Below are 21,361 nucleotides of genomic sequence, written 5' to 3' on the forward strand. Positions count from 1 at the left end.
AAATGTCTTCCCCACACATAGTGATTACTTTGGTAATTCATCATTCAAGAACAGGTTGAAAGAACAAGAAGCAGGTGGTAGTTTAGTTGGTAGAGAATTTAACTTGCTTTTCAAAGGTTGCAGATTCAAAACCCACCCAAGTCATTCTGGGTTGGCTGTCTTGTGTTGTCCTTGGGAAGGGCAGTTACTTAGCATGATATGGCCAATAATATATTAAATAGTGTAATCAATCAAAACCAGAAACAGCAAAAACAATAGAGATATTCTTTGAGACATTTCTTGCAGCAGCTTTTTCAAAAACTTGTTTCATGAACTGCTTTTAGATAGTCGCTGCATTCTTTTGATGGCATGTATAGCAGAGGGGGTAACAAATACCCATGGTTAGTGACTCCAGAGTTAGTAATCAAATGGAGAAACAAGCACTCTTTTGTTAGTAATTTCTATCCTTTATTCTGAGATAATTGATGCCTCTTTTTCATCCAGGTGTATTGCTTGCCATACTTGAGCATGGAGGTGCAATCAGATCAATCTACTCCGAGGAGGGGTTGGAGCAGGTCGGCGTGGGAACTGTCTCGGCAGGATACCAAAACTTTTTAATCTGCATTGAAATGTTATTTGCTGCCATAGCCCTTAGATTTGCATTCCCTCATACCATCTACAGTTCGGGACCATCTTCGACTGTTGGGCGAACTGTCTCGTTACAAAGCATTTCCAGCAGTTTGAAGGAGACTATGAATCCACGTGACATTATGCAAGACGCAATCCACAACTTTCACCCACATTACCAGCAGTATACACAACAGGGCATGAAAATCCCACAGGAAGAGGATCATGGTGATAGTGGCTGGTCTTACAACCAATATCAGAACCGACAACAGCACCAGAATGGACAACCAACCACTGGCTCTTACTCTTCATCAGCCAACAGCACATCCAGTCAACAGCAAGTGGGAGGCATCAAGCCTCATGGCCTCCCACACACAATTCGGCGGCAAAATGAGAAGACAACATTGCTGAGTTCCGATGATGAGTTTCAGTGAGACTTACAGCTACTGGAGAACAATGAAATATGTGGTCATTGTTGACCATTGACATCTCACTAAAAGATATTATGTGAGAAAATGAGGGCCAAAGTGAATTGTCAATCTCAGGTCAACAAGCCATTCCAGTAAGGAGTCATGATGTAAATGCATAATATACATTCATGTGCTGCATATATCAGCAATCATTCTTTGAATTTCTGGACTTGATTTCATTCTAATATTTATGTCTGAACTTGATGTTTGACTGGTCAAAATTAAGTTTTGACTTAAATTATATCCAGTCAAATTTGTTAGATTCAGGATTCATGTGTCAGCAATCAGCCTTGATTTCGCCAAACAGTTCGTAAATATTTATTTCTGAACGTGATATTTGATTGGTTAAAATTAAGTTTGACTTAAATTGTATCCAATCAAATTGCATGATTCAAGATTTTAGTATCAGCAGTCAGCCTTGACTTCACCAAACAGTTCTTCAATATTTATGTCTGAACTTGACATTTTTTTGTTAAAATTAGGTTTGACTTAAGTTTGAGTCTTGATTTAGGTTCTGCTGGTGAACTCAAGGCCTGTCTTTTACAGCTCTTAATAAACTTTAATGTTACAGAAATCTTCAAAATCATGTCATAGCATTACAGTGTTGATATCGAGCATTCAGTTTCACCAAAATACGTTTGAATTTTAAAGATAAAATTCGACCCAAAACTTTGTTGAAGCAGTATGATGAAATTTTTCAATATGGAAAAAATGCACACAAAATAAGCCTCTAAAAAATTTCATTTGTGAGTTGCAGGTAGTTTTAGTAGTTGTATAAAAGCCCACTTAACTAAGTCTCGCTCTGGAATTTCAGTAACTGGTTATGTCATGAGCTGGACACCGCTATGGTTAAGCAATACTAATTTTTGTTTCCTTCAGGTATTGTTTATTCAAGAGGACAAATAATTGTGTCATAGATTGTAGAAATGATTCTAGCAGTGATTTGTTTTTAAAAATTAGTTTTCTTCAGTATTAACCAAACTAAATTGGACTGAAATGAAATATTTCTTGATTTGTAGTACAGTATTCTCGCCCATTGTTCAGATCCAGAATGCAGGATGCAGGTTGAATTTATCTTCCAAATGAAGGGAAAAAATCAAACTCCATGTGCCCTCAATAGGTTTGCTCAGTTGTAGTGAAAAATGAATGATTCCACATTTTCACATTTATTTTTTGGAATATGAAACCAGGTACATATACATAATGGCAGTAAAACATGTCGGTGTTTTCTTATTTATTTTTACAGAAGATCTAGATCAATAAAAGTGATTTCATATTAGCATGTAAAAAACAATACCTGCTCTATAGTCTGTCCTTCAACAGAAAGTCAAAAGTGAATAAGTTCCACAAATCTTCCATAAATGATATTATTTATATCATTTCACTGCATGGGAGAATTCTTTGTTATAAAGCTGTGTATTGGGATAAACGCAGTGGTATGAGGACCAAGGAGCTCAAAATTGCAAATCACCATGAAGATTGGGAAAACATATTTGATGAGGACTTTTCATTGATTAAATACTTTTGGGGAAAAAGACAAGAAAAAGTAATAAGCTATGTGTATATAATGTTTGGGGTTTTTTTTGCAGCATATTGTCATCACATGAAAGGCTAAAACAACTACGCACAATTTCATCAAACAAAATTGGCCTTTCGCTGACTCAATTTAAACACAAAACACCAGACTTTGTCAGCAAATTTTAGTAAGAGAGCAGGTTACTCGATTATAAATAAAATAATGGAAATACATAGATTGATTCTGGTTAAAGATTTGTGAACGGAGCATGCAAATATTGTTGAAAAGCACGTTATGTCCTTAATTACCAGTGGAGATATCATCAAATAAATGATGGTTGGCCCCATCAGAGTCCCTGGATAAAATTTTGATGATGGAGAAGTTAGGTAAACTAGTAATTTACACCATAATTCTCTCCCTTGCTCTCAAAATAAACAGTAATGGTCCATAGGAAGCAATGCTTTAAAGTAATGGATTAAATACAAATCTCTAAGAGAAAAATAATATTTCAATTTCTTGTGAATGTACAAAAGTATTCTTTATGAAATACATGATTTTTAAGGCGTGGCGATTTTACATAAAGTTATACTTCCCAACCTCACTTTGCTGCACATAACAAGCTATGTCCAATAAATTGCAACTGTAAAGATTCCTGATAAACTGAAACTATTCCTGGTCAACTGAAACTACAGATTTATGGTCAACTAAAACTGTAGAGTTTCTTGGTGAACTGAAACTACAGATTCCTGGTCAACAAAAACTGGACAGATTCCTGGTCATCTGAAACTGCACCAATTCCTGGTAAACTGAAAATGTACCAATTCCTGGTAAACTGAAACTGTACAGATTCCTAGGAAACTGAAACTGTACAAATAAGTTGCTTATTGTCTCTTCATTCTTTGATGCTGATGATTGTTTAATTATTTATTCCACCAAACCCCAACTACCAGAACAAATTTAAATGAAAAACAAAAATATTCATATGTTTGAATGTGTCATTTGGATCACTGTGTGTCTCACTCAGTTGGAATTTTGTGTAGCACTTCATTACCTGATGGGGGGCCCCGAGTGGCCGAGTGTTCTAAAGTGCTCACCATTACAGATCACTGCCATCTCGCCTCTGTCTGCGTTTGTTCGAGTCTCAGATTCAGCCCATGTGGTTATGTGAGAAAGCTTGCCAGTAGCTTCTCGTGGGTCGGTGGTTCTTTCCGGGGTTTTTCCGGGTTCTTCCTCCACCATTAATACTGGCCGCCATGTATAGCCTGTCTTGTGCTGAAAATGGCGTTAAACCCTACAACAGCAACAACAACAACAACATTACCTGATATGAAAAAAAGTTGTTAAATTTGTGATGTCACAGCATGCAAATGAAATTTGAACAGAAGTAAAAATGATAACTACTTGTGCATTTTCTGTACAGGTGCAAAAATTACCTATCTTTATAAATGTGTAGCTCAGAAACCAGTGAATGTATTGCTATGCAGTTCTTATACACCTGCTATGCGTGGGGGGATATCATGTTACAATATTGTTTGTTCATCCATCAGTCTGTCTGTTCATATTTAAATTTCTGCAAAATGGCTTGAGTTCTTCATCATTACTGTTAACATATTTTGTGAATTGCTTGCATTTGAGATGAGAGTCTGTCAATTTTGGGGTTTAAAGGTCAAAGTCATCAACTGAAAAGGGTATCCACACAGTAGCATTAGTTTTGTATCCTTACTTTGTGGATGACTTGCACATGGAATAAGAAGAAGCTTATTGGACTTGAATTCAAAGGTCAAGGTCATTGTGGCCAAGAATTAGAATGATTTGGGCACAATGACTTTAGTTTCACATCAAAGACCAAGACAAAACTTTATTTTTTTATTTTTTTTTTGCTCTTGGGGTAAGATAGAAACTTTGATTTTGGGGCCAAAGATCAAGGTAACCCTGGCTGAAAATTTAAAAAATCGTTTCTTCACAAAAATGTCAGTTCTTAGGCATCTTCACTCACAAAATGTGAAGATGTCTTAAACTTTGGGAAGAAAGAAGTCTTGATTCTTTGGTCAATAGATCAGAGGTCAGAATGGGTTTTGCATAGTAGCTTTAGTTCTAGACCACATTATGAGAAGTGTTTGTAGAGGCCTATTGATTTCGGGGTAGAATGTCATGGTCATTGTGTCATTTTAACAAAAATTGGTTTTGCAGAAAAAACTTGTATTGGAGTAAGTTCTTTGACTAAATGTTGTGGGTAGATTTCACTTGGTAAGAATTAAGCCTATTGATTTTGGAGTCTGAAAGTCAAAAGTCATTGGTCAGGTTAAGCTTAAAAAAGAAATTATTGTTTCTGCATGGTAAGTTTATTTCAAGACTAAAGGTCAGGGTCATTGTGACCCATTAGTAATTTCAAGAATCAACCATCCCCTACTTATGCTGCATAGACGACTATTAAACATGGTGCAGGCATATAATATTTTGTTCACAGAGCTCTTATTTGCACTGACATTGTTACAGTGTACTTCCAAGTAAATTTAAAATAAATTTTCATTCCATTTTATCCTTTAGTCATATAGCAGAGCATATAGTGTTACCCTTCTCTGTCCATTCATCACTTCTTGTTAAAATGACACATTTATGTTAGTTTTCAGGCAATATGATATCAGTGTTCCAGTAAGATTACTTGATTTTTTTAATCCATATGTTTCTCAGACTTAAGTATCATTGTTGAAATCAAGTCATAACTTTAAGTAGAGAGTTCCTTTCTCCATGACATAAGGGATCTGTAAAATTCAAAGAACCCCAGGTGGCCAGGTGGTCTAAAGCTCTTACCTTTACCAGTCACTGTCTTCTCACCTCTGTCCACATGTGTTCAAGTCTTGCACTCAGCCGGTGTGGGAATGTGAGAAAGCTGCCAGTAGCTTTATGTGGGTTGGTGGTTCTTACCAGGATTTCCCAAGGGTTCTTCCTCCACCAGTTATACTGGCCAGCATGTATAGCATATCTGGTACTGAGAAATGGCATTAAACCAAAATAACTTTAACAAATTGGACATCCACGGAAGCATGTTATTGATCAGAATAAGTCAGTGTCATAAAGCCCTTTTTTCTGCTGTATCTAAAAGTTTTTCAATTGCTTTGAGTTAGTAGAGAAATATCATATATCTAACATGTCTTTTAAAAATATGTAACATGTGAGAAGACAGATTTTAAAGTAAAATGTGTGTAGTTACTTGGTTCACATTTTGGTCATGTGTGTCAATAAAATGGTCTGGCTGTGACTTCATCAAGTTATTTTTTAAGAACATATTTTTTTCATCTTTCTAAATGGCAAAATGTTTTCAAAGTAAATATTTTTAACAAATGGCACATTAACCCATAAAACTTTTGAATCTCAGCTTTTGTAATTTATTCTAATGTGTGTGAAGTGTAAAAGGATGCTTTTGTACTTAATCACCCAGCTATGCTGTTATCAAGTTATACACAAGTGAACTAATTTGTGCACATAATCACTCAGTTGTACTATTGTTTGTACGTAATCACCCAGCTGTGTTGTTAACAAGTTATGTAAGTGTTCTTTTTTTGGTACATAATCACTTCATTGTGCTGTTATAAAACTTTACACAAGTGTTCTATCCATCGTACATACTGTATGTACTTGATTATAAGTTGAGATCCCTTTTTAGGATTAATTAAAGCTAATTTCTGTCTGACTTCCGAATCAAATCTGTCTGTAAGGGATGACTTGTTGTCAGTGACTCAGAGGAGCACTTTGGAAAAACAAACCAAATTACATTCTTGATACACTGGTGTTGTTTCTTTGCATGGTAGATGACTTCTAACTTGAATGTGCTATTGTGAACATTGCATTTTTTTCTTCTTCCCATATTGGTGAAACTACAAGTTTAGCAATTCATGATGTACCATATCAAAGTGACAAGGTACGCAGTAGCTGACAGAACACTGATGATTCAGAAACTTGGGTCATTATTTATGTGGGGACTGAGCTTAAGCTGTGTAAGTGACCCTTTGATCATACAGTAAGTGAAATCTCATTAATGGATGGTCACATTTGTACAGGTGTCGATTGCTTAGCATGATCAGGGAGTGTTAAAATAAGCACCCACAGTTAACGAATATATAGAACTACACCTGGGCACAAAACATGTATCACATTAGTGTTTCTATCAGATGAGATGTTAACGGAGAAAACAAGCTATGGGCTTATCATCCTGTATGCATATGGCAGATAACGTGGGAAATATCGCTTGGGAATTAGATCTGGCTCTCAAAAAAGGCAAATATAAATCAAATTAAAACTTTGGTCAGACACTAGCATTGTTTATACAGTAAACTTGAAATATAATACAAATATGGCTTGTGTGGACCCGCATAAAAATGGAGGAAATATACTTACAAGTAAATACCCATGGTAGACAAACGTTGATGGACACATAATATTTGGGTGAGTAATATTTCATTTCATTTGTTCAAATTATCAAAATCCGAATGTAGATACAAGTGTTGTGTAATGAAAACCATAATGAAACAGATAAACACTTCATAGAATAGTTGTTTTTCTGGTCGAGAATAGTGGCATGAAAACAAAAATTTAAATTTAAGGTATTTTTTACATACTGCAAAACATCGAGTTTCCAATATTGCCCTTAGTTATATCAAATGTTTTTGTACATCTAACTTACAAGTCAACCCTTACTCATCATGATTCAGAGTTTAAGCTTTTAAAAAAATGATCCGTTAGCGAGTATATATGGTAATCACCAGCTTTGCAGTTATAAAGCTATACACAAATGCCATTCCTTGACAATTCTTACTAAAACCTCCTTGTTATGACTTCTTCATGTATCTTGAAGCTATAATGAACCAAAAACTAGCTATTCAGGCTGAGCAACCTAAATGTTTGAAAGCCACTGTAAATAGACTGTGTTAATCATACATTTTTAGAGATTAACAATAATGTTTTACTAAGAAATACCTTGTCAGCCAAGGCAATATTGACAGTGATTTTGTAGGGGTGGCAAAATCTTACACAGTTATAATTAAAATAGTACTATTATCTTTTTAAAGTAAAATAAAATGTAATTAGGAGAGAATGAGGGAAAGAATGAGATACAAAGAGAGAAGGATTATTCTTACACCCAGTTGTCTTTAAGTAAGTGCCATTATGACAATTTGTAATTAGGCTTTTAGTAATCCCAAGTTAATCCAGCATGACTAAAGACTCTTAATGGTCATATCAGAGGCATGGTGTAGTTCAACTCCATGCAAAACCATGAATGCTTTGACTCTCTAGTACTCCTTTTTTTCCCTTCTTGTCATTTACAATTTACATTGATCTCTGTGAATTATTATAATTAGTATGTAAATGATTACTGTGATATTGCATGCTTTTTCTTTAAAACGGTCACACTTTTTTATCTCTTTTTTTGCTATAGTTTCACTAATGCTGTAAAAATTGTCAGTACCCATTGCATATATAATTTAAGTAAATTAACAATTTAAGTAGCAGACCTCAGAAACTAAGATATTTTTTTACTAACCAGAAAATATTAATTTTGCAATGACAATTTGTCCAGCAGGTGATGAATTATGGCATGAAGAATATATTCTCTGTCTGTACATCATGATGATGAAATAATCTAGATAATTGACTTTCAGATGATTAATGTGTTGGTATATACTGTGTAATTTAATTAAAACGTTGAAGAAACAGTTTTAAGTGACTCACTTCTGCTGTCTTAAACATTAATTTTCTGGTTAATGTACTTTGTTTTGTTTTTACCTTGGTATAGTTTTGTCAAAGAATAAATTTCATTCTTATTATTTTTTAACAGAAAGAGAGGCAAGAGCCGTGAACAATATGTATATAATTATTTTGTAAAAATGTGTACATGCATAGGTTATCCCCCTGATTGCTTGTTCAGTTGTTGTATAACATTGCAGTTTATAATGAAAATGAAACTTTTGTAATGTCTGTTTATGTATTGTTTATTTTTTTTATAATACTGTAATGACTGTCTTGTAACTTTCAGTTATAATGAGCTCTTTGTTGCACATTTTATTGATTTTGCATTTGACATTGGAGCATTATTTAGTACAGAATTCTTATTAGTATTTAAAATTATCCTACTCCTTTCCTTCCTCTTCTTCCTGGAAGCTGTAGTAGTCTAGCTGGTTGAGAGTCAGACATGTATTCCAAGAGCATTGGGTTTGATACCCACCCAGGCCATCTGGGTTGGCTACCTCAGTTTGTCCTTCTATTTTCTCAGTATGATACAGCAAATGATGTCAAAAGTTCCATTAGAAAAACAAAAACATTAAACCAAGCAACCATCCACTTACCACTACCCTCTTTTGACAGATACATCAGTATCATGGATATTTTGATTAGATTTTGTTAATTGCATTTTAAGTACTATGAAAGTTTTGTATGACATAGTAACTGCCACTTATGTGATACAAATTTATATCAAAGAAAAGCGGGAGGAAAAACATGATTGAACGTGTGAATTCAGTTATTTTGTGATGCCCAATTTATGTGATGTGTAAAAAAGAATCCTGTAGTTTTCACAAATAACATTGTTTGTCATCAAATTCATGGTTTGTAACAACAGTTAAATCTACAGATATTTGTGTCCAACATTTAAAATTGAATTCACAGTAAATGAAACATAATATTAAAGTTTCAGAAATAGGGATATACTAATTGATTCTCACACAAAATTATGTAACATAAAATCTCTTGAAGTTATGTTTATGGATGTTTGATTTCAAAAACCTAATGTGATGGGGCTTTGAAAGTTAGTTTTTAAAATAAAATCTTAGGGATAAAATTGCCTTTGATGAGTCATTCTTCAAATTGAAACCAATCATTTAAGGATTTATTTGTTATTCACAAATGATTATGAAACTTTTTGGAAGTGTTTTTCTTATGAACAGATGACCAACATGTTTTCAGGGAATTAAAGAATCTATTTTTGTGATCAAAAGAGTTGTTGATTTCTTTTTATATTATACTTTATATTTCATCTTCATTTAAACTGTCTTTTACTGATAATCACATCCTGATTTACACTCCGATTTACAAAGATAATTTCACAAATATGTAAAGTTTCTTGCAAAATTATGTCCATTTAATATTAGTCTTTTTCGTAATAGCATCATCACAATGAGAGAGTGCAAGGGTATTGGAATATATTATATATAGCCCAATTTAAGTTTTTATGAGCATAAAATAATTTCTGATGCGTTTACGTTTTTTTCTTATTGTCTCTTTTGACAGGTGATTTTTGTGAAGAAAGAGGAAGTACTTGGTTTACTTTGAATTTCTTCCAATCAGAAATAAATATTATTTAGGGCTGTTCCGTTTAAACATGCATGGTATCCAAGGAATGCACTTTTTAAAAAATATATGCCATGGTACTCTGATGATTGAAAGGGTTATTACGAAAATATATAAAACACTAAAATTGCTTCTGTGAGTAACAACTCCACATTGAAAGTGCATTCCCAGGTTCCCAAGTATATTTTACTGGAACATTCCTTAAATGTTGTTTTCCAACAATATTCAGCATTTAACAGTTTTTAATTCTGTTTTGCTATCGTGGTTGTGATGTTTATCATATTGAATTAGTTCACATCTTTAATTATTGATTTAATGTACAATATAAATCTGTAGTTAATAATAAATTGGCTGTTTTCTTGGAAGAGATAGTATTTATAGGTTGCTGCATTTGTATGGGAAAATATGACCATGGGAGTGCAGTATATCCATCTGACAAAACAAGTTCATATTTTCCCATACAAATGCAGTAACCTTTTTATTATATGCTCATTTTCTTATTCTACCTAAGACTTAATTATCTAAACAAAATACACTACAAGAAACAAAGTAAATGAATGTATGCAGTACTCCAAACTAAATACACACAACAACAACAACATTATTAATGTACACATAACTCCGCCCAGATAAATTTGAACTTAGTCTCACACTAGACATAAGTTTCAAAAGAAAATGGTGTTTTTGTCTACTTAAAATTGAAATTTGGAATCATATTGTGAATGAATGCACATTGCAACAATTTTTCCGTTTGATCTGGAATGAATAGATTTTGGTATTTTTGTCGATTCTATGAAATTTTGTGATTATGGACTGGATTTATATGTGACAATTCTACATGAAATACATCCGATTGAAGAAGCGAGGGAGAAGCATGTTGACATCTGCAAATGTTCTGTTTCTGTCATTGAATGTTTGAAATCATAATGTGGGAAAAAATATGAAGTGTTTCAATTGCAATTATCCAAAAGACGCTATGGAAATTAATGCTTATTTCATTTTGAGTGCAGTAAGGAGGATGTAATTGCACTTATATTTGAAATTACAGTACAATTTCAAAATGTGTAATCAAGATTAAAAACCTATGACATGGCTCATGTAATTCAGATTTGCAGAACTAAGAAAGTACAATTTGAGGAACTTCAGGATATAAAACTGTTAAGTATATTTTTTTGGCCATTCTTATTACCAGCTAAAGACGACAGTTTATGCCTTGTGACGTGTATGTTATTTGTGAGGACCCTTTCTGGTGTCTACTATTTAGCTAGCCTAAATCGAAAACACTATATCAAAAAAGTTAACGCGGAATGTGTCAAAGCAGCTGCCATGTGGCAATCCACAAAACATTTGCTTTACTTCATTCAGGAACAAATTTCATCAACCAAAACATAAAGTGCCTATAACGCTAGTGTACATGATTTGTTTACAAATGAAAAGTGCTGGCGTCTGCATCCATTGTTTGTTTACAATAGAAAGTAGTTCCTTTATGCACGTGAATGCAATATGAAGGTGTGCAATATCGTAAAATACTAAACGATTCTGACAATGTAAAATTAATGAAGAAAAAAATGAGCAAATAATAATAATGATTTCAAAGAATATGTCTATTTTTGTGCTGCTGTAAATACCATATATACTCACTTATAAGTCAAATGCAACTGCAAACTGCACAGACCCAGCTCTGCCATTGCATAATATGCCAGCAGATCTGAGTCTGTGCAGTTTGTTAGGAGTAATCAGTACAACAAACAGCATACACCTGGTCTGCAGGTGCATTATGAGATGGCAGATAAGGGTCTTTATTGTTTTCAGTTTGAAGTGACTTATAAGTGAGTACAGATGGTATCTTGTACATACCTTTTAACTGTATATACAGGTGTGTTAAGCCAGATCCAATTGCAAACTTCTTTTACCCAGATCTGCTGGCACATGTGCCAGCAGATATGGGTATACGCAATTAGGAATAATCATTACAACAAAAAACAAAGACCCAGATTTGCTTGCACTTTATGCATTGTTAGATCTTGGTCTATTCAGTTTGTGTTAGGAGTAATCATTGCAACAAATAAAATAGACCCTAATTAGCTTGCACTTTATGCAGTGGCAAATCAGAGTCTTTGCGGTTGTGTTTGGAGTAATCATTACAGAAAATAACACAGACCCTGATATACTGGTGATTATGCAGTAGAGATCCGGGTCTGTGTTGATTACAATGGACCATGCATGTAAGAAAGTATATATATATATATAGTAAACATCAGTATCAGGATATTGTTAAAGTTATCTTTTTTGTTGTATTTATTCTGACATTTGTTTATATATTGTTTGTTGAAGCATATCAGCTTGTATGTATAGTTTGTGAATAGAATATATATAACGTAAAATGTTACTCAAGTGTGGTAGATCTATGGATATTTACTCTCTTTGTTGTTAAGCCTACTTTTAACAGATGCCTTGGCAAAAGATATCATTTTTATCATGGTGTTAAAAGTTTTGCTCATAAGATACATTAAACTTGCTTTTTATAAGTTGAGGAAAGAACTTGATTGATACAGCATATGAATACACCTCAGCCTGACAGTGTCAGCGTATCCATTCTTGTAGCATAAACCACTTTAATTAAGGAAATGATGTTGTATGTACCTGTTTTTTCTTTTTGTATTCATTGCAGTGAAATTAAATTGTAGGAACATAGATAAGTGGACCTTTATTGAAACTTGTTGGCTTGTGCTTGCAAACATATTATATGTCAGGTTTAAAAAAAAATATATCTTTTGGATGATTTGAATCATAAATGTTTCAACTATAACAATACAGTGCACTGATATAGGTTTTTTAAAATTCAGCATTAATCGGTAAAGAAAACTTCAAGCTCAGTGGTAGTATTTTCTAATGAATGTGTCTGGGGCAAAAATCTTTTGCTTATGTTAACTTTTAAAAACGTATTGCAAACCATGATACATTGACTGGTGTTCAAAATTATTTGAATTTACTATTTTAGATTTGTTGTTTCACTAAGAAATGGAGTTTTGCATAATGAAGCGTGTTACTATCTAGGTTGTTTTGATGCTAGTGTAATGCGAGTTGACAGTGATTGTAATATAGAAAGAAATGCCTTACCTGTATTCTGGAATTATATATGAGATAGATGGCCAGTATAGCTCAACAGCTAATCACTGGTTTTGCATTTCTCTATAGCCCACTTGGTTTGCATCTCTCAGTAGCCCAGAGGTAAGCCACTTGGTTTGCATCTTTCAATAGCCCAGAGGTAAGCTACTTGGCCTTTGTCTGTCAAGTGGTCAGAGGTAAGTCACTTGGTTTGCATCTCTCAATAGCCCAGTGTTAAGCAACTTGGTTTCCATCTCTCAATAGTCCAGAGGTAAGCTACTTGAAAGGCTTTTGTCCATCAATAGCCCTGAGGTAAGCTCTTGGTTTGCATCTGTCAATTAGCCAGAGGTAAGCCACTTGGTGTGCATCTTGTATATCCCAGAGGTAAGTCACTTGGCTTGAATTTCTCAATAGCCCAGAGGTGAGCTACTAGGTCTGCACTCTTTATAGTTCAGGGGTAAACCACTAGGTTTGCACTCAGCATAGCCCATAGGTAAATCCCTGAGTTTACTCATCTGTGCAGCTCAGAATTTAACTATTGGTTTGCATATCTCTAAAGCCCAGAGGTAAGCCACAGGGTTTGCATTCTGAAACCACAAAGCATCTGTAGGTAAATCCCTGAGTTTACTCATCTGTGCAGCTCAGAATTTAACTATTGGTTTGCATATCTCTAAAGCCCAGAGGTAAACCACTGGGTTTACATTCAATATAGCTCAGAGGTAAACCACTGGATTTGCACTCAGTATATCTCAGAGGTAAACCACTGGATTTGCACTCAGTATAGCTTAGAGGTAAACCACTGGGTTTACATTCAGTATAGCTCAGAGGTAAACCACTGGGTTTGCACTCGATATAACTCAGAGGTAAACCACTGGGTTTGCACTCAATATAGCTCAGAGGTTAACCACTGGGTTTGCTCTCAATATAGCTCAGAGGTAAACCACTGGGTTTGCACTCAGTATAGCTCAGAGGTAAACCACTGGATTTGCACTCACTATATCTCAGAGGTAAACCACTGGATTTGCACTTCTGTTGGGACCAGTGGTAAAACAACGGGTTTGCACTTTAGAAATCCCAAGCCTAATTCTTGTTGCAAGAGTTTGCGATTTCCGTGATCAAATACCATCTTGTGGTCATTCCTACTATCAAATACCATCTTGTGGTCATTAGAGATGTATAATTAATTGCATAATAAACATGAAAAAATAAATTGTACAGTATTTAATCAAAGTTTACTTAAAATGTACAGCAAGCTAAATTATTAAGTTAGATGTCATCATTGTAACAGAATTAAAATGTTATCAGAAAACCTTTTATAGATCTACACAATAAGTATTACCACAAGGCTGGAAAATCCTGGCAGCTGTCACTGAAAAGAGAACAACATTTAAACAACATCTTCTCAAAAACTGCCAAACAGAATTAGACCAAATTTGACAGAAAGCATCCTGTTGTGAGAGCTTTCAATTTAAGAACTGGACCAAATTTGACAGAGCATCCTGTTGTGAGAGCTTTCAATTTAAGAATTGGACCAAATTTGACACAAAGCATCCTCTTGTAAAGGCTTTCAATTTAAGAATTGGACAAAATTTGACACAAAGCATCCTGTTGTGAGGGCTTTCAATTTAAGAATTGGACCAAATTTGACACAAAGCATCCTGTTGTGAGGGCTTTCAATTTAAGAATTGGACCAAATTTGACACAAAGCATCCTGTTGTGAGGGCTTTCAATTTAAGAATTGGACCAAATTTGACACAAAGCATCCTCTTGTAAAGGCTTTCAATTTAAGAATTGGACCAAATTTGACAGAAAGCATCCTGTTGTGAGGGCTTTCAATTTAAGAATTGGACCAAATTTGACAGAAAGCATCCTGTTGTGAGGGCTTTCAGTTTAAGAATTGGACCAAATTTGACAGAAAGCATGCTGTCGTGAGAGCTTTCAATTTAAGAATTGGACCAAATTTGACAGAAAGCATCCTGTTGTGAGGGCTTTTAATTTAAGAATTGGACCAAATTTGACACAAAGCATCCTGTTGTGAGGGCTTTTAATTTAAGAATCGGACCAAATTTGACAGAAAGCATCCTGTTATGAGGGCTTTCAATTTAATTCAGTTGAGGCTGATCCACCGTCCAATATGGCCATCTTTGGTCAAAATTAAAGAAATAAAATAAATTACTCCTTCTCAACAACCACTGAACAAATTTTTAATAAAACTTTCAAGATTGCATAGCTTATGTCCGTCTCAGTAATTATAACTGCTCATATTAAAAATAGACAATTATTTAAAGAACTTTAGAAACCACTCAACAGCATTTACAGAATATAAAAAGTTGTCCTGACATAAAGACCTTTTACTATTTTATAAATGTAATATGAAATAAGTGATCTCAGACCCACTTGGGCTTCTTGTTTTTGTGAGACTTGTGACCAATAGCATTAGCATTTATTTCTCCTGGTAATTAAAAACAAGAAATTCAAATCTCAGTTGGCACCATATAGCTGTTATTATGACTGGTACCTATGCTAATACAGTGCACACACACACACATCACTTATGATAAAATGGACTTGGCAATTCTTCTAGCTGCAGTGATTTTTTAAAAAGATTTTGCTGTTTGTATTTTAGCCATGTTTAGTTTTTGTTCTCGCTTGATGAAATATAGCTTTTTCTGGTAACATTTTGCACGAAACAAGACTTTGTCAACTTTGGGGACTTTAAAATGTTTACTTGGAACCAGTCAGGGTGTGTATACATATAATATTGGTATTTTGTATATGTCACTGACAATGCATGTTAAATATTTCAAATTGTGTATCCTGTCAACTGCTTGTAGGCCATAATGTTCTAGTAAATGTGTAATAAATATACTGACTGGTAACCAAAATCTTGGGTCACTACCAGTTAGCTTTAATCGGTACCAAGTACACTGGTTTTGTTTCTTTGACAATATTAAATTTGTGAAGTTTTACGCATCCTCCATTGTTCAAGGAACATTAATCAGAAATGGTAAATTTGATTTTTCAGTAGCATTAACAGGAACCTGAGTTCAAAATTAATATTTGCAACATAAATAACCAGCACCTTTTTAAATTGTCTGCAGGTAGGTGTTTTTGTATGGGCTCATTTAATGTGGGGGCATATAGTATTACCCATTTCTTTCCAGCATGTTAAGCTTTTTTGACCACTTTTGAGGCTCTAGTGGGGGGGGTATCCCTGTTACATGAACACATTTCTAGTTAACTTTTTTGACCATCAGATATTTCCCATTTAGCCAAACAATTACAGTATGATGAAAATATTGATTTCATCCCATAAGCTTGGTGACATTTGGAACACAATTTTTATTTTCCACAGGGATTTCATAAAAATGAAGCACTTTATTCACAATGTTAAATATTTTTGTTGATGTTTTTAGCATTTTAACCTAAATGTACCATATATACTTGCCTATAAGTTGAGTCCAGCTGCAGATTTCACAGACACTGATATCAGATAACATGCCAGCAGATCTGGATTTATGCAGTGTAGTATGAGTAATAAGTAGAACCAACTGCATAGACCCCGATGGTGCATTATGTGATGACAGATCAGGGTCTGTTTTACTTTCATTTGGACTTAAGTAAATATATGGTATTTCTATCATTTGAAAACTGTTAAATTTTTAAGTTGATGAGATTCTAGATAATACATTTATATTGCTTGGACTAGTGCATACAGTTTTTGACATTTGTTATATATATATATATATATATATATATATATATATATATATATATATATATATATATATATATATATATCTTACCTTTTTGTCTTAGATAAACTACCTTTTTGTCTTAGATAAACTAACTCTGAATATTTAGTTGTGCAATTAAGATTCTTTATACCTTTACACATTCTTTGCCTACCTTCTTTTGAAAAGCTCAAAGTGGATATCAATATTGTCTATGTTTATTTACACACTTGCTTCAGTCTTTAAATTCTTTCATGACCTGTTGAAGCTTAAACATTTCAGTTGAAATAGTGTCAAGAATGAATATATATAATTTCATATATCAACACCCATAATTTGTCTGTCAGTCCTGGCTACCAAACAGAACGTCACGAGTTCAAAACTTGTGGCAGGATCACAAATTTTTTAAAACTTTGTTTTGTATTTTTATGTTCAAACTTTCCAATTTTTTTATTTTTTATTTTGATTCAAGTTTTTGTATTCCCATCCTAAGAAAGGCAATTAACCTAGTATATATATTTATATATAATCACAATATACAGTCACAGAGTGTTTGAGTGTTTTTTCATCACTGGTAATATCTCTATTTAATCATGATTTGCAAATTATATTAGAATGTTTGTTTCAGTACCTTATACAAAAAAACTTTCCATATATTTTTTTCTGCTTTACATGTATGTCATGATGTACTGATAATGGAAAAATAATGTTACAAGTTTATTGCAAGTCCATGATGTACTGATAATGGATAAATAACCATAGGAAGTTAGTTGCATGCCCATGATGTACTGGTAATGGAAAAATAATTACAAGATAATTGCATGTCCATGATGTACTGATAATGGAAAAGTAACCTGTTACAAGTAAGTGTATTACATGTCCATGATGTACTGATAATGGAAAAATAATATGTTACAAGTTTATTGCATGCCCATGATGTACTGATAATGGAAAAATAATATGTTACAAGTTTATTGCATGCCCATGATGTACTGATAATGGAAAAATAATGTTACAGGATAATTGCATGTCCATGATGTACTGATAAAGGAAAAGTAACCTGTTACAAGTGTATTGCATGTCCATGATGTACTAGTAATTTGAAAAATAACCTGATGTACTGGTAATGGAAAAATACCCTGTTACAAGTTTATTGTATGTCCATGGTGTACTGGTAATGGAAAAATAACCTGTTGCAAGTTAATTGCATGTCCATAATGTACTGCTAATGGAAAAGCAACCTGTTACAAGTTAATAACAAAGGGTTAATATGCAATAATATTTTAAAACTTAACATGAATTCAATATGATTGCATACATGTTACATACTTATAACTTAACTTAAAAGAGTAAATGAAATCTACATGTTAATAATTCTCTCAGTTCCTCGTGTTCCTTGATATAGTATAACTTGTTTGTTCTTTGATGCCAGTAAGTATTGGCAAAACTTCTTACATTATAATACTAGTTGACTGGCCATTTTGTGTTGTTTGTTGTCTGATGGATCTTGTCAGAAATAAAAATCTTCTGGTTGACCCTGATTTGTTTTTATTTAAAGTTTCTTGTTAATCCTCTTTGTTTTTATTTAAAGTTTCTCGTTGACCCTGCTTTGTTTTTATTTAAGGTGGAGCTCTACAGTTTCGTATTTTGCATAGGGTTAGAATTTTAAAGAAAAAGAATTTCCCTGGATTTCCTCACTGGTTTACTAGCTATTTAAGAAAGACCATGTATCTTAGGTATAATTCAAAGAATCTTAAATTAAATTTATTTTGGTGTATGATTGATGGGTGTAATATGGGTTATAGAGTATCCAGCTTGGCCTTACTCAAGATGTGCACCTTTAAAAAAAGTGCTAGCACCACTTGATCATTTTCACTTCCTGAACTTCAGAGGTAAATTGTATAAAAAAAAGAGCCAATAACTTTTTTTTACATTTTATATATTTGGTATTCATTCAATGCACTTTCAGAAGCTGGTATTGTCTAGTCTGGCAAAATTCATTTTCCCTATTTTGATAGCTGCTATGGATAGTGTACTTTAGACTAATTCAGGCTGTTTTTTTAGCACAAGGGAGCAGTCATTTTAGTCAGAAGTGTGCTTAGATCATGTACAATTTCCAAAAGTACAATATACCAAAAAATAGCATCCACATTACATTATTGTAACAATGAGGTATGCCAACATTCTCTCCACTGTGCATGTTTTAAATGCAAACAACTCCACCTTACATACATGACTCTCAAAAAAGTACATAATAACTGGTGAGCGCCCCCTTATGTCTCTCATAGTGCAATAGAATGAACAACTTATATTCTGTACTTGCCTGTGGCTAATTGGCTGATGGCCATTTACACATCAGTACTGCATTTAGTTAAAATCAAAGGTTCATCTTCAATGATTTGTTTTAAAAATTGAACAAGAACCAGTGAATCTGACTATATGACATTGTTTATGTTACCTGGAGACAATCAGATGTCAGATCAGCATTCCTATCGGTATGTTTTGCTCTACACATAGTCCTGATTACTAACTGGCTCACAATATGCCAGTGATGTATGGATGGCTGGTGGGATATGTTTAAGTTTCACTGACAGGCAAGTGGAGTCAGCAATTAGTTCAGACCTCCAGCACACACAAAATTGTGGTAACACCTGAGAATTTTTAAAAAATTATTGAAAGATGTTACATGATGAAATGTCCCATGACCAAATTTTAATTCATGATCTGAAAGAAAAGGAATAAAAAAACTGTCAGGATGAAAGGAATACAAAGTGTATCAATCACCACTAATAAGGCTTCTATGTACTTTTTAATTATTATTATTATGAAATTTATCTTTTTCTTCTTGATTATTCATAAATTCAAAATATTGTGTGATGCTTCATGTTGTTGGACTTACCAAGGGCAACATTTTAATTCAGTCATCTTTGCTTTAGCCTATAAACATGTTTATCTGTGACATACCATCACAGTCTTTATCTTTTGAAGTTCTAAATTTATTGGAATATTTCAGTTTTGAAACCTCACTAAACAAAAGTGGCCCATGTTTTTGATGAACTTCAATTAACATCAAAGCATCAATGCATATATCAAGAGAAAATCACGGTTTGTTTTCCTGTATAGATGTGTTAAAAGTATTGTCAGTTTTGTCGCGTTGAATAATAACAGTTATGGAAATAAAAGTTAATTTAAGTAGATCTGTAGATTGAAATTTATATTTTCAATGATGATAAAACAGAAATAAGTAGCATCAGCCATGACAGATACATGGTTATAACAGTGCAGTACAAAGAAGAAATAAATTACAATTTTAAGATTGATAAAATGCACCGATTTGCTTTTGCTTAAATTTACAGTTCAGATGTTTGTGAGCTTTACAAAGTCATACAATAATTCAGTAAAAACAAGTTATCAAGAACAACAATTCATGTTTCAGAAATCCGAATATAAAGTACAGACAGTAGGTGTGCCTTTAAGAAGGTGGATTTCTTAAACACACTACCATCCAATTATTTTAATAGTGTTAAAAAACCAGCCACATACATGTTTACTTTCAATACTTCTCCCTCACTCCGGATTTAAATAACTCGTACAGTAAACCATTATTAAAAATTAACACAAACCCTTTGAAAGTTTTCAAAAGCAAAGTAAATCATGACTGCTGACGTACATATTTATAAGACTATGGAGCTTAAAGATTGTATTAACAGTTTACAACCCTTTCTTAAATCCAAAGTGAGAATCACTAATTTTATCCATGTAATTGATTCATTAATCTTTGATAAAAATGCCAGCAAAATGACATTTGAAACACAACTAATTAGGGTCATACATTGATCACATCTGGATTCAGCATTAACCCTGCCCCCTTTTATTATTGGACTGGCTACTACCTCATTTTTGAAGACATAATCTAAAAGAGGGTAATGGATTGTAGGGGAGCGTGTGTTTATAATTAAAAAGCAGGTTTTAGATAGTAATCAAAAAGTGGGAGCTGGATAGTATGAGTGATTTCACATAGTACCCTACCTGTCAACTCTTATCCTGGGAAAAAAAAATCCTGATTTTGGGAATAGTTCTACGCCTACCTCCCCGATTTCATAATATCTCCTGATTTTGGCATAGAAATGCTGGTTATTATGGTACGTCTGTCGATTTTCATTTCTCTTCTTTAAAAAAATCTTACATAATTAGACAATTTTATGTAATATACAGAAGCCTTGATCTATTACCTGTGAATAGTATTGTGATGAGATAACTATTATCACACCACAAACAATTTTTTCTTCAGTAAATAGATTGTTCAAACATTATTCACATCAACTGCACTTATATCATTGATAAATAAATTGATAAAAGGCTGAAAGCATTAGATCCAGGAGAAATGGTAGGCACTATTATGGTTGATTTTTATAAAGCTTTTTATCTTGTAGACCATGAAATTTTACTTGAAAAACTAAAAATCTATCAATACAGTGAAAACTCACCAAAATGGTTTACTTCTTACTTTACCGATAGAGTGCAAAAAGTATCTTAAAATGGTCAACTTTATGAAAGTAAAATTTTAATTGTGGAGTACCACAGGA

General features: G+C 33.4%; 1 protein-coding gene across 2 annotated transcripts in view; it reads left to right on the forward strand.

Moving 5' to 3' along the window:
• LOC149803155 (transmembrane protein 184B-like) overlaps positions 1-18,310 on the forward strand; it is a 61,861-nt gene extending 43,551 nt beyond the window's left edge. Inside the window, exons 8-9 of one of the 2 annotated variants that reach the window (XR_016420144.1) lie at positions 484-13,389; positions 13,426-18,310. Coding sequence is in view for 1 of the 2 variants with exons in the window: in XM_089952775.1 (XP_089808901.1) it covers positions 484-1,040 (557 nt within the window). In the remaining variant the exon portion in view is untranslated. Of the gene's footprint in view, positions 1-483 lie in introns of both variants that reach the window. The other variant, XM_089952775.1, reaches the window with a different exon arrangement.
• Positions 18,311-21,361: the final 3,051 nt, after the last annotated feature.

Source organism: Sinohyriopsis cumingii, chromosome 3 (genome assembly GCF_028554795.1).
Source record: "Sinohyriopsis cumingii isolate HCF-2022 chromosome 3, ASM2855479v2, whole genome shotgun sequence".
NCBI classification, from domain to species: domain Eukaryota; kingdom Metazoa; phylum Mollusca; class Bivalvia; order Unionida; family Unionidae; genus Sinohyriopsis; species Sinohyriopsis cumingii.